The sequence below is a fragment of the Ovis aries genome, chromosome 3 (genome assembly GCF_016772045.2).
Source record: "Ovis aries strain OAR_USU_Benz2616 breed Rambouillet chromosome 3, ARS-UI_Ramb_v3.0, whole genome shotgun sequence".
In the NCBI taxonomy this organism is placed as follows: domain Eukaryota; kingdom Metazoa; phylum Chordata; class Mammalia; order Artiodactyla; family Bovidae; genus Ovis; species Ovis aries.
In genome coordinates this window covers 99,836,793-99,851,094 of record NC_056056.1, presented here as the reverse complement: position 1 = coordinate 99,851,094, position 14,302 = coordinate 99,836,793, and the positions used below count along the sequence as shown (strand labels likewise).

General features: G+C 46.6%; 1 protein-coding gene across 50 annotated transcripts in view; it reads left to right on the top strand.

Annotated features, from left to right (window-relative positions):
- MAP4K4 (mitogen-activated protein kinase kinase kinase kinase 4) overlaps positions 1–13,868 on the top strand; it is a 151,295-nt gene extending 137,427 nt beyond the window's left edge. For 24 of the 50 annotated variants that reach the window (XM_042246409.1, XM_012173748.4, XM_042246387.1 and 21 more), the window contains 6 exons: positions 1,757–1,891; positions 4,393–4,493; positions 6,031–6,180; positions 6,722–6,881; positions 8,667–8,806; positions 10,559–13,868. In XM_042246409.1, the coding sequence (XP_042102343.1) occupies positions 1,757–1,891; positions 4,393–4,493; positions 6,031–6,180; positions 6,722–6,881; positions 8,667–8,806; positions 10,559–10,642 (770 nt within the window). In that variant the 3' untranslated portion in view covers positions 10,643–13,868. The other 26 variants (XM_060412408.1, XM_060412401.1, XM_060412400.1 and 23 more) reach the window with 4 other exon arrangements.
- The last annotated feature ends 434 nt before the right edge of the window (positions 13,869–14,302 follow it).

Genomic DNA, 14,302 nt, shown 5'->3' with positions numbered 1-14,302 from the left:
TAGCCCCCAGCTCCTCCACCCGCCCACGGCGCTCCTGCATTGCTTCCATCATCGCCCGCCACCCCCCCACCCGCACCGCGCACGCGCGCACGCACGCGCACAGGCACGCACGCGCACAGGCACGCACAGCACACACACACCCATCACACACACACACAGCACACGCACACACAGACACACAGCACATGCATGCACACACACACACCACGCACACACAGCACACACACACCTACCACACACACACACAGCACACGCACACACAGACAGACACACAGCACACGCATGCACACACACACCACACACCCACCACACACACACAGCACACACACACCCACCACACACACACAGCACACACACACACAGCACACGCACACACACCACACACAGCACACACCCCACACACACAGCACACACACACACACAGCACACACACACCCACCACACACACACACAGCGCGCACACACACACACCCCCACCCACCTGAGGAAGTGCTGTCCTGACTTTGAACACCTTAGTATATACTAGGTATGGTTTGATGTCTGTTTTTTTGCCTTCATTGAACTGAACTTAAATAAATGGCAAAAATACTTCTTTTGTGTCTCACTTTTTTTCTAGAGCGGTTTCATGTTTACGGAGAAAGTGACCAGAAAGTATAGACAGTCTTATATGGGCCCCCTCCAGTTTCCCCTCTTCTCTGACATTTGTTACAGTGGATGGACCAGTATTAATGCATTATTGTTAGCTGAAATCCACAGTTTAGGTTCTCTGTGTGTGTGTGTCCTCTGGGTTGAATACATGCATAATTTTATCTGTCATACAGACGAGTTGCATCACCCTAAAAATCGTCTGTGCTCCATCCCTTCCTCAAAGCCCATGATAACACCTGACCTTTTTTTGCTCTTTATTGCCTTTTCCAGAATGTCCTAGGTGGGCTCGTGCAGTGTGTAGCCTTTTCGGACAACTGAGAGCGAGTACCTTTTTATGAATCAATGTGATGAGTTCTTTTGTCTGTTCTGGGTGCTTGCTCCATACTTCTGCTAAGTTTGCTGTTGTTCAGACGCTAAGTCATGTCCGACTCTCTGCCACCCCATGGACTGCAGCACACCGGGCTTCCCTGTCCTTCACTATCTCCCGGAGTTTGCTCAAAATGAAATTACTTAGCATTGCATGCACGCATGTCCATTGAGTCGGCGATGATATCTAACCATCTCATCCTCTGCTGCCCCCTTGTTTTGCCTTGAGTCTTTCCCAGCATCAGGGTCTTATCTAGTGAGGGAACTCTTTGCATCAGGTGGCCAAAGTATTGGAGCTTCAGCATCAGAACTTCCAGTGAATATTCAGGGTTGATTTCCTTTAGAGTTGACTTGTTTGATCTTCTTGCTAGGTTCTCTCTCTCCTAATTGACATATAGGCACGCTTCACACGTCCTGGGTAGGAGTCTTCTGCTGGCTCCCTGTGTTGTGTCCATTTGTTTATGGCTTGCCTTTTGCTGGACTGAAGTCCCCAAGTTGGGTGATCTGTGAAACCCTGTTGTGCTCTTAAATGGGAAACCATAGTTACTCCAGAAGGTTTTAAGAATCAGATGACCTAATAGCGTGATTTGAGTTTCTAGTGAAACTGATACAAAATGATTCCCTTGCGGTGGGGGAAGGGGATGGTATTTATTGTTTATTGCAGTTTATTTTGATTACTGTTGTTAACAAAGATACCTAATTTTGAATATGCATGTAAAGTACTGATTATTTGTTTTGCTAGGCAAAAAGGATAAGTTACGTGTCTACTATTTGTCCTGGTTAAGAAATAAAATACTTCACAACGACCCAGAGGTTGAGAAGAAGCAGGGCTGGACGACAGTGGGGGACCTGGAAGGCTGTGTGCATTATAAAGTTGGTAAGTCCGCCACGGCTGCAAGGGGCTCTGCTTTTCAGAGGTTCAGTTTGTCTTTTGTGTAAAATGTATGTGTTTCTGAAGCTTCAGTTTCTTTAGTGAGAAACCTGTCTCTGATGCTCCTGCTCATTGTCTCTGATACTCCCAGCTCATTTGAAGCACCTTCTAATCCTGAGGTCCGCAGGGCTCCATTTGAATCATGATCAGGTTCCCTTCAGCTGTCCCCGACCTCCACCACCCTGACCTTGGACAGTCCACATTCTTCTCTGTAAGATGGGGTTCAGAGGAACCTCGTTAAGGGAGCATTGCCTGAAGAACGCCAGGCCCCTTGGATTCTTCCTTGGTCCTGCAAGCTGGTTCTCACTCGAAGCACTGTGGGTCCTTGGCAGCCACTGATGGAACGTTTGAGAGCTTACCTAAAGAGTTTTGGCCTGTTGGTTTGAATATAATGCACTGTGCACAGCTACTGTGCTCGTCATAAGATTTCACAAGAAAAAAACCAAACACATTTTGTGTGTGTGTTGCGGAAAAAAAAATCGACACACTGGCTCAATCGACATTGGAAATTAGGAGGAACGATGGTGCTTAGCCCAGTTACAGTTTTATGAGTGAGATGATGTGTTCTAATTGCATTTGAAATGGAAAGTTGAGAAGATGAGCAACTGGTTTCTCTCTATATATTTAAGACTGAGGATGTGAGGGACCTATTGGATGTTGATTTCTGCTTCCGTGTTTTCTGTTCTTCTGGGTCAGTGCTTCTGCTCTCAGGGATATTCCAGTCCTTGGTGTTGTCATCTTGTTGATGTAATCTGTTCACAGCCCTCAGCTCACTGGTTACTAATGCGTGTAAGTGCCACCCTGCTATTTGAGTGATTCTGAGTGATCTGCAGGTGCGGGATTGGTGCAGGTTTGGGGCTTAGGATTTTCTGTGTTGTGGTCTTCTGTACCATTTTTCCTTGTTGAGAGTGGTAGCTGGAATCATCTAAGGCTGAATGTGATGAACTGGCTCATAACAGCTGAAATGTCCCTGAACAGATGATCCCACAGGGGATTGAGGGCAGATGTGTTAGACTGAGCTGGACTTTTCCCCAGGACAGAATGTCCACCCTCACTCAGGCCCGTCGTTCATACAGGACGGGTCATAAGCATTCATTTGTTATGTTTAGACTTCTGTTGTTCAGTCCCTCAGTCGTGTCCAGCTGTTGGCAACACCGTGGACTGCAGCATGCCAGGCTTCCCTGTCCTTCACCAGCTCCCGGAATTTGCTCAGACTCATGTCCATTGTGTTGGTGATGCCATCCAACCTCTGCTGCCGCCTTCTCCTGCCTTCCATCTTTCACAGCATCAGTGTCTTTTCCAATGAGTCAGCTCTTTGCATCAGGTGGTCAAAGTATTATTCAGTTGACCCAGACGTGTGCTGTGTAGTATGGTTGCCATCAAGAACAGGGAAGGTGGGAGTGGGTATTTAAATTTATTTGTAAATTAATTAACGTGAAGTAAACTGTAAAGTTTCTATCCTCAGTGACACTAGTGCATTCCAAGTGTCCAATAGCCCCATGTAACATAAAACCTTTCCACTGTCACGGAAAACTCTGTCCCATCAGCACTGGATGGCCTCTTAGAACCGTCTGTATCATCATAGTCCTGTGATTCATTTGAATAGTGACAACACGTGGAATTTAACCAGGAGAGTTATCAAGTCAACAAGCTGAGTCTCACGGTCGAAGTCGGGATCAAGCGGTGCTGTGGTTTAGAGCAGCTGTGCAAACACTGGGGTCCACACCAGCCAATAAGTCAGGTGTGGCCAGGGCCATCTGGGTATCTGCTCTTAGCAGACATGCTGGCTGTCAGAGAACTGAGACAGCTGTGTAAAGAAGGCCTTCATATATAAGTATGAAGTTACAGAGAGAGTTTCTTTACTTTTGGTACAGGATGTAGAATCCGATGTAGAATCCTACTAATTACTACTATCTCTATAGCTGGAAGTGCTGTAAAGTGATACTTGGTCTTATACACAGAAACAGAATTCAGATTCAGTTGATGAGTATTTCGTCATAGTTTTTCCATCCGTAAGCTCCACGTGGGACTCGGGAAAGCCCACGTGGAAGATTTGACCTCTTGCTGATATTCAGGAGCCTCTTGGCTGATAAATCACATCATTATCCTTTGGAATGAATGCTGAGTCCTCCGGACAACAGGGTGGAAAGGTCGACGCTGTCCTTAATTATTAAATACTTAAGAACGGTAGGAGCAGCACTGAAATTGTTCATTGATAATAACCAGGGTATGGAGTGGAGTCCAGCACAACATTGAGGAGGATGGGGACAGCCTGAATGTGTATTCAAGAATCTGGAAAGTGAACCAGTGCCTGACCTCTCAGCATTGTTCTTTTCACTGGTTTGGATGGATCGACAGGGAAGGGCATGTTTGCAGAGTTTGCAGAAGGCCGCAGAAGGGACTGAGAGGTCCACCGTGATACTGACCTGCTCTTCTTACTCTTTCAGTAAAATATGAAAGGATCAAATTTCTGGTTATTGCTTTGAAGAGCTCTGTGGAAGTCTACGCGTGGGCACCCAAGCCATATCACAAATTCATGGCCTTTAAGGTAATAACGTTAAGTGCGCTTAAGAATAGTATCAGCCATGCACAGTGTGAGCAAGAGCCAGGGAGTAAGTCGGCTGATCATTTATTTAAAACTGCGCTGTTAGAATAGAAGGGGGACAACAAGCCAAGGAATCAAAATTGAAATATATGTATATGTCTATGATACCATGGGCTTCCCTGGTAGCTCAGCTGAAAGATCTTCCTACAGTGCAGGAGACCCCGGTTCAATTCCTGGGTTGGGAAAATGTCCTGGAGAAGGGTTAGGCTACCCACTTCAGTATTCATGGGCTTTCCTGATGGCTCAGATGGTATAAAGAATCTGCCTACAAGGCAGGAGCCCTGGGTTCGATCCCTAGGTTGGGAAGATCCCCTGGAGAAGGGAACAGCTACCCACTCCAGTATTCTGGCCTGAAGAATTCCATGGACTCTATATATAGTCCATGGGGTCACAAAGAGTTGGACACGACTGAGTGACTTTCACTTGGAATTTTTTATCAGCAGTAGTCAGCTTCCAGGTATATTTGTTCAACAGAGGACTAATTAAAGTGAAGTTACAGAAATTCTTAATGACATAGTGATATATATTATATATTAAACAGACTATTAAAAATATGTATAGTATACTATTTTTTGTTTCAAGAAAAATACTGTAGAAAAAAATTGGCAGTTATTTTATGGGTGTTTTTAAAATGTTTTTGTAATTTTAGACTGCACTAAATACAAATTTTTTATATTTTTTAGTTAAAAATGATATTACTGTGACACTAGATATTATAAATCACTTAATAAACATTTCTGATATTAGACACAAAACTTTAAGCATTACCCCTGGGCCTATTTTAGTGCAGGGTAAGAAATTAAGAATTTTTTTTTTTAATGATTGTTTACTTATTTTTTAAAATAGTTTTGACATATTAAGGGTAGGCCTCCATTATCTGGAAAATTGACATGTTTAGATAGCTTATTATTTGATTCTCCAGTAAAGCAAGATAAGTGGGGTTATCATATTTGCTTTAAAATAAAGCCACATATTATTGACTAAAAGCAATTGATTGTAAAGTTACAATTATCTTTTGAGATCTGATCTTAATCACCTTCATGGACCAAGTACTGTACTCATTGTTTTATAAATGAATAGTTTATTCGGAGCTGTCTCATGAGCTACAGGTATTGACGTTACAGGCCACCCAGGCTGTTACAGTGCATGGTAGCCTCTCACTACCACTGTTAAACGAGTTGGGGAGTTAGAGTGGAAGTTTGAGTAGCTCTGTAGAGACTGGGATGACTGTGAGACACTGATAAAATTCTCCACATGTGTCTCTTGCACTGCTCCCCTCTCTCTCCATCGTCTGCATTAGAGTAGTTGCTGCTAACAGATAAAAGCAAAGACTCACCGTGGGGAGTAGTTTTGCTTATGGTTTTCGCCAGGGAGGTTCAGTCATTGACTGACTGAGTGCCTAGGCCTGGCTTCTCCAGCTGGAACCGTCAGACGTAAGTTCTGCTCATCTCACTGCTGCCTCTCGCCTGCTTCTTTGCAGTCGTTTGGCGAGCTGGTGCACAAACCCTTGCTGGTGGATCTCACTGTTGAGGAAGGCCAGAGGCTGAAGGTGATCTATGGATCCTGTGCTGGATTCCATGCTGTTGATGTGGACTCAGGATCTGTCTATGACATTTACCTACCAACACACGTAAGAAAGAACCCACACTCTATGGTTGGTTGACTGGCTTCATTTTGTTTTGACTTTTCTCTTTGCTCTGCTCAGTGCACTAACACGGGCAGGGTCTCCTCGCTTCCCCTTTGCAGTGGGGGTGAGTATTTCAGTGACGTGCCCTCTTCAGTAGCTTCTCTGCTCCTGTCTCTGAAGCCCTCCCGAGACCGGCCTAGCCCTGCTTTCACTAACACGGGATGGGAGGGGGCATCTGCTGGCAGGTCAGGACAGCCATGGGGTGAGACTGCTTAGAGGAATGTAATGTATTAAATGGGGCCCATAGTCCAAATATATTCCAGGGGCCTCAGGAGATGTGAATGAGCAGTGTATAGGGCGTATCAGAGGTAGACTTTCAGATATATCTGACATCACGTGGCTTCTCCACAGTGTTGTCCAGTTGCTGCATTTACCACCAGGAAGCTGAGCCAGTGCCTTTGCACAAGACACGCTTCTTAAGCCTGCGTGCAGGAATAGAGGTGGCCGCTGATGTGCTTCCCCGTGCTTTGTCCCCCTTCTCCAGATCCAGTGTAGCATCAAACCCCACGCGATCATCATCCTCCCCAACACGGACGGCATGGAGCTCCTAGTGTGCTATGAAGATGAAGGGGTTTACGTGAACACGTATGGGAGGATCACCAAGGATGTGGTTCTGCAGTGGGGAGAGATGCCGACGTCTGTAGGTACGTGTCCCTGAGCGGAAGCAGTCGTGTTTGTTAAAGTAGGGCCTTTCCTGCGGATGTGTTTGTTTCAGATACTGGTGTTACATGGTGTTCAGACCATTTGACCATTTAACAGAGTAGTTGGCAGTAGGTGGTGGGAAAGGTGGATTGTAGACTGTGATGTGTCATAGTCTTATGTTAGGACACAATCTTAATAGTTTTTTTTTTAATCAATTTATTTTGTTATTCAGTCGCTAAGTTATGTCTAGCTCGTGGCAGCCACATGGACTGCAGCGCGCCAGGCATCCCTGTCCTTTACGGTCTCTTGGAACTTGCTCAAACTCATGTCCATTGAGCCAGTGATGCCATCCAACCATCTCTGTTGCCCCCTTTCTCCTCCAGCCCTCAATCTTTCCCAGCATCAGGGTCTTTTCTAATGAGTTGGCTCTTCCCATCTTTTTTCTAAAAATAAATTTATTTATTTTCTTTTTGGCTGTGCTAGGTCTTTGTTGGAGAAGGCAATGGCACCCCACTCCAGTACTCTTGCCTGGCAAATCCCATGGACGGAGGAGCCTGGAAGGTGGCAGTCCATGGGGTCGCTAGGAGTCGGACATGACTGAGCGACTTCACTTTGACTTTTCACTTTCATGCATTGGAGAAGGCAATGGCAACCTACTCCAGTGTTCTTGCCTGGAGAGTCCCAGGGACGGGGGAGCCTGGTGGGCTGCCGTCTCTGGGGTCGCACAGAGTTGGACACAACTGGAGCGACTCCACAGCAGAGCAGCAGCAGGTCTCTGTTGCTGCATGGGCTCTTCTCAGGCTGTGGCGAGTGGGAGCTACTCTCCCCGTGTGGTGTGCAGGCTTCTCTTGTTGTGGAGCACAGGCTCTAGGGTGTGTGAGCCACGGGCTCTAGTTGGGGCTCACAGGCTTAGCTGCGCCACGGCCTGTGCGATCTTCCCAGATCAGGGATCGAACCCACGTCTCCTGCATGAGCAGGCAGATTCTTTATCACTGAGCCACCAGAGAAGCCCCAAGGAATCATTGCTTAAAGCTCTGTCTTCACAGTCCTCTGTTTAATCCAAGGCAGCCAGGGACAGTAAGACAGATGTAGTTGTGACTAATGGGTAAAAGGTGAGGGGAACAGGAGGGTGAGTGAAGCTGTGGCGAACTCATGGTCCAGCTGCAGTCCACACACAGCCTCTGACCTTCCCTGCGCATGTCCTAAAGACTGACGTCTGGAACCCTGTTGGCTCCAAGTTTATTTCCCCAAACTACTTTGGTTTTATAGCAGCCAAGTCTCTGGCTCTGTCCACATGCCTTTTCTTCTCCCTGGTAATTGGCGTGAGGAAAGTATAAGCCAAACTATGGACAGGGACTGGGGGTAATGCTCCAGCATGTCCTCCTCGGAGGCATCAACAGACTCAGCTGATAATTTAAAACATCACCTTCCAGGATGACCCACAATGTTGCACGTGTAGAGTTCCTTACATCAGTGGTCCCCATCCTTCTTGGCACCAGGGACCAGTTTCCTGGAAGCCGTAGGAGAGGAGGGATGGTTTGGGGGCGAGTCAAGCACATTATATTTATTGTGTACTTTATTTCTGTTGTCACATCAGCTCCGCCTCAGATCATCAGCCATTACATTCCAGAGGTTGGGGACCCCTGTCTTACAAAAACCTCCAACTGCCAGCTGTTTAGAGGGGTAGTGTGTGTGTGTGTATGTATGTGTGTGTGTGAAACCTGAGCAGCTTCTTTCCATGGCTGTTTCCTCATCTTTAATAATGTGTGTTTTCCTCTCTCAAAAAGCATATATTCGATCCAATCAGACGATGGGCTGGGGAGAAAAGGCCATAGAGATCCGATCTGTGGAAACTGGCCACCTGGATGGCGTGTTTATGCACAAAAGGGCTCAAAGGCTGAAATTCTTGTGTGAACGCAATGACAAGGTAACAGTCTCCTTAGGGATTCTTTTTAGATGTTATCTTTCAGCAGTGGTTTATTTTCCATGGAGTTCTGTGAAGCCTTTCCTTGGGATTTCGATAGATTCTGAAATAACTTTATCAAGGAACTTTTCAGTAGTGCCTTTTTAGACCCATTAATGGAGGTCAGGATGTATTTTGTTTTGTTTTTGTTGAGGGGGTGGACATGTTTATCTCTGCAGAAATCATTCTGTGTTGGGTTTTTGTTGTCTTTTGAGGTACCCCCCCACCCCCAGCCATTAGGTGGCCTGTCCAGGCTGTGTTTAGTTTAGGGATAGAAAAGGTTAAAGCTCCCAGTTTAGATGGATGGAACTCTTTGGTGATTTGAAAGAACCCTCGTACACATTTAAGTAATAGGGGAAATTTTCCTTCTCCTGATACATGCATGAAATATACCAGTTGTTAGTCCGTCTTTCGAATATTGACATAACTGCATTGTTTTCCTGGCATAAGTGCCTAAGAGGAGAAATTATTTTATGCAAAAGCCGGAGTGCTGTCTACAGGTGAAACCTGTGAGACCCCAGAGCATCAAAGCCCAAGTTAAAACCTTTGCTTTTCCGAACTGGCCACATCGTTTTCTTCTCCAGGACTCCCTTCCTCCCCAAACAGCCTTGGAGTGGAGCAGACAGCTGGCCAAGGGTGTTGACCCCTCTGGCCTTTTCTAAGCTTAGATTTCTCTCTCTTCTGTCACTTGGATGAAAATACAACTACCTGAGGCAGCCCGCTACAGCCTTAGAAACATTTCCACCTCTTGCTTCACATTGAAATACATTAAGCCTTCCAGTCACCAGACCTCAGGTTGACTTCTAGGATGAAGAAGAGCTGTCATCTCCCCTTGGCAGGTGGGCCTCCCGCTCAACTAGGTGCCTACTCCGTCCACATCCCCCCAGCCCACTTCCTCCTGCAGTCCAGTCCTCTGGCTCATTCGCTGGTGCATTTGACCTACATAATATCTCCCAAATCTTTTACCTTGGAAATCCACACAACCTCAGAGCTAACCAGCTTTGGGGTTTACATTTTCCTAAGTATGTTCAGTGGAGCCATAACCACGGTATTCTTTGAACTTCAGGCATTAAAAAAATTTTTTTAATCATTCATGATGTCACACCCATCAGGGCTTATTAATAAAAGGCACAAAACTATATATTTTTTTGACAGTAGAGTCCTATGAAATAACCAAGACATTTCAGTTTCATTTTTTAAAAGAAAAACAAGGCGGCTGAGCCGCCTCCCCACTGATCACTGAGTTTGCCAAACACGTTGATCTTTCAGAAGGTGTTAAGGGTGGGGGTGAGCACAGGTGATCCAGTTTGGGGAACATCCCCTTGTTTCCTCTGTGTTCTCACAATAGGGCATGGCGTGCACAGAGTCACCTCTTGGCTAAGGAGTCTTCCTAAGTTAAGAAAATGTTAGTTGCTCAGCCTGCTCCGGCTCTTTGTGACTCCCTGGGCTGGAGGCCCACCAGGCTCCTGTGTCCATGAAATTCTACAGGCCAGAATACTGGAGTGGGTTGCCATTCCTGCTCCAGGGAATCTTCCTGACCCAGGTCTCCCCCCGTCGCTGGCAGATTCTTTACCGTCTGAGCCTCCAGAGAAGCCCTCGTAGTGGAGATGAAAACCGGCTCCGTGCTGACCAGCGGACATCACCCCAGATTTCCTTTGGGAGGGGCCTCCGGGCTTTCGGGGTCCCCCTCATCCCTCTCCCCCTCTTCCCCTGCAGGTGTTCTTCGCCTCGGTCCGGTCTGGGGGCAGCAGCCAGGTTTACTTCATGACTCTCGGCAGGACCTCTCTTCTGAGCTGGTAGGAGTGGCGGGCTAGGCCGCCGCCCCGGAGGTGTCGACCACGAGAACCCCGAGATCCTGGCAACTGGAGCGCGGAGCTGCCCGGGCCGCGTGGGCGGGGTCTCCTCCCCGCCCCCACCCGCTCTTACCAGTTCATCCCCATCCTCTTCCTGTCCTGTTCGAAATAAATCGAGGCTGCATCGCAGCTGGTGCTGTTGAGACTGCCATCGGGTGCTATCCGTGCTGGGATGGAGCGGCGGGCAGAACGCATGCGCATTCCCGCCAGCTCCAGCGTTGCCTGTCTGCAGCTCCATCCTGGGGCGTCTGCGGGTGGAGACCAGACGCCGGCGGGGGGGTTGGCAGGTGTAAACGTGCGCTCGGAGGAGCAGGTCGCTGAAGCCAAGAGCAGATTTAATATAGTAACATTAACAACGTATTTAATTGACATTTCTTTTTTTTTTTGTAATGTGACCATATGTGGACAAAGAAGAAGGTGCAGGTTTAAGAAGTTAATATTTATAAAATGTGAAAGACACAGTTACTAGGATAACTTTTTTGTGGGTGGGGCTTGGGAGGCGGGTGGGTAGGTTTAGGGACCCATTTGGTTTCTTGGGATTTCTTTTTTTTTTTTTTTTGGCCAATAACTCAGTTGTTTTTCTGTGTACCAAGTTTTGCCTAAAATCACGTGCAGATGATTCTTTTTAAAAAAAAAAAAAAGGAAAAAGAAAGGGTGTGCATTTGTATCCTGCCCAGAACCTTGTTGTGTGACAGTATTAGCGCTGCCTGGGTCAAAGGTTTAATTTTTGTTTAAACCTGGAAGTGCAACAGCAGTTTCACCACGATCGGCACTTGCAGAGGGGAAAAAAAATCTTTTTCAACCACGTGTTTATTTTTTCGCCTACCTCATTGTTTTTAATGCATTAAGAGGTGGTTTAGTTTCTATGTCTTTGGAGGAAAACATTAATGTTTAACCTTAATACCAAAACGATCCAATTGAAGTTTGACTGTTATTTTGTCACATCTCAGTAGGCACAAGAGAAATTGTCCCCGAAGGTGGGAAACAGCCATGAGGCTTGTCCGCTGAGGGGCACGTCTGCTTTCTGAGCTGAGAAAGCAGATCACGTTGTTTTCCACCAGGTTCATCAGTGGTGGTGGTGGATGGACAGGCGGCCATTGCCCGCAGCACACGGGGCCTCGCTGTTCTCAGCTCGGAGTTTGCAGACAGGTGGTCATATGGGGGACAACCCCACAAACTGTTGACAGTGTTGCCGGAACCTTTCCTTGGGGCCGGGGGTGTTTCCCTTTTTCTAAAAATGCAATGCACTAAAACTATTTTAAGAATGTAGTTAATACTGCTCATTCATAAGATAGCATCTTCCTGCGTTTCGGGTGTGATATCAGAGCCCTGGCTTCTCGAGTGCTCTCCCTTGCTCGCTCTCTCTGCGCGCGCTCTCTCTGTTTTTTAAACCAGTTTTACTTTATGAATATGTTCATGACATTTGTAATAAATGTCTTGGGTAATAATTGGTTTCATGGCTTCTGGTCACTGGCTTCCTCTGAGCATGTTGGTTATATTGATTACTTGTTAAAGGGTGGCTCAGCCGTCTGCCTGTCTTCTGGCAGAGTTCTGATGGGAATCTCACTCACCAAACAAAAGCTCCGTGTGGCCTAGGCTTATTCCTCCTCCATGGTGAATTTGCTTTTATGACATCAAAGTGGAGGTTTTCTGCCCCAAGAAATTAACAATCACTTGCACCTGTTTGCTGAGTCTGCCCCCACCCCCAAAGCCGTAGCCCGTTTGGCATCTGCTCTGACCTGTTGTTCTCTTCATTCTGGGTCAGCATTTTTGCCAAAGGCTCCTCCTTTGAATTTCAAAGATGTAGTGAAGAGTACACAGGCTCACAAATGCAGAAACAACAGCTGGTCATGTACACCCACCACAGCAGCACCTGCTGAGAAAACCTGTTTCCGTGTTGGAAGGATTCAGGCTGGGGAAACAGGCTTTCCATGCGTGTTGACTTCAGCATAGTGCTGACATCTAAAGCAGAAAGAACCAGTTCTGTTCTGGTCATTTGTACTTCAAGGAGGGAAGATCTGGGCACTAATCCCGCCCTTGGCAGGAGTTCTGAGACTGGCCAGACCAATCACTGCGGGGCTGCAGTCCTTGCCACATCACAGCTGGTGATTCCCTTCTCAGGTTGGCTTTTGACAGGAGACGAAATGTGCCCCAGTGAACACGTGCACCAGGGGGAGAACGGACTGCATAGTTGGGTCACTTGTAGCCCCTCCCATGACTTCAGTGAAAGGCCAAGTTGGGCAGGTGTCTTTCAAAAAAATACTAAACTTCTGATACCAACATGAAAGATATAAAATGGTTGAGGATGATGGGCTCCAAGCTCAGGTCAGCGTGGGCCTGTCCTACCTGGGCAGCAACTGGTGGTGTGGGAGTTGAACGTGATTAAATCTGTCACTGGGCTTGGCTGACCGAGGTCAACCAGCCACTGGCCCCTTGGTTGGGTGCCTGGGGTCTCCTGCCTTGTCTGGGGTGTCCCTTCCTCCTTGGCCTTCCCACCGTGCAGACCAACTTAGGTTGCTACAGCTTCGAGCAGGCGCCGGGTTAGCTTTCTCCATGGAAGATGGCAGGCTCTCTCCATTTCATTCCTAACAGGGTAGTGACTTCACTCAAGTGCCAAGATGGCAAAATTAGCAGGAGAATTTAGTATTGTGCCGATACCACTAAATATGGAACCTAGAAAACCGAGACAACTCTTCCAAACAAAATACCAGTATGGCTCTAGGTTTAGTTGAAGCTTTAATAAGTGATACTTTTCTGTATTTAAAACGGAGTCTCTATATCGAGTGCAGGTTTTTTTTTTTTTTTTAACTTTTTCTCATGCACATGTTGTGTTGAAGAAAATGTTTACAAAAAATAGTTTTGTTACACTAATGGGCATCACATATTTATGGTCTATTTTTAAGTGATTTTTTATGGGTTATTTAGGCTTTTGTTTTAGTTGTAGTCCACTTAAATGATGGTTCATAATCCCTAATTTTGCCAATTATAAATTTGCTAAACGGTAATGCAAATGACGAGCTGCATTAAGTTTACTAATCAGAACTGCGAAGCAGACTGGTGGCAAGTACGCAGCCTTGTTTCAGTGCTAACTTGTCTTCTGTGTATTATGAAAATGACTGTGGTCCCTCTTCTCCCCTTTTTTTGTCCTTAAATAAAGTAAAAGTGACACCTGTTTCATGTGGCATGAGTTTCAAATATATTCTGTTCTCGCAGAATGTGCACTTTCTGTAAGGATCCACCTTCCCCGGTGCCACCCCAAGGCCCGAGTGAGCAGCTCCCAGATTTCGCCACCTCCCTGAAAGGCGTGGCCCAGGGCATTCCCAGGCACAAGTTACAAAAGCGGCAAACATTTGTTCAGAGGTCTTAGAATGTGGGGCTTCTCTAGGGGTTCAGTAGTTAAGAATCCAGCTCCCTTGAAGGGACATGGGTTTGATTCCTGGTCCAGGAAGATCCCACTTGCCTCGAGGTGACTCAGCCTCTGTGCCTCAACTGCAGAGCTGAAACAACCCACTCGAAGGAAGCGCTTGTGCCACAAGGGCAGCCGAGAACTGACACAGCCAAATAAATAAATACTTTATTTAAAATCTTACAATGAAGTTGATAGTGA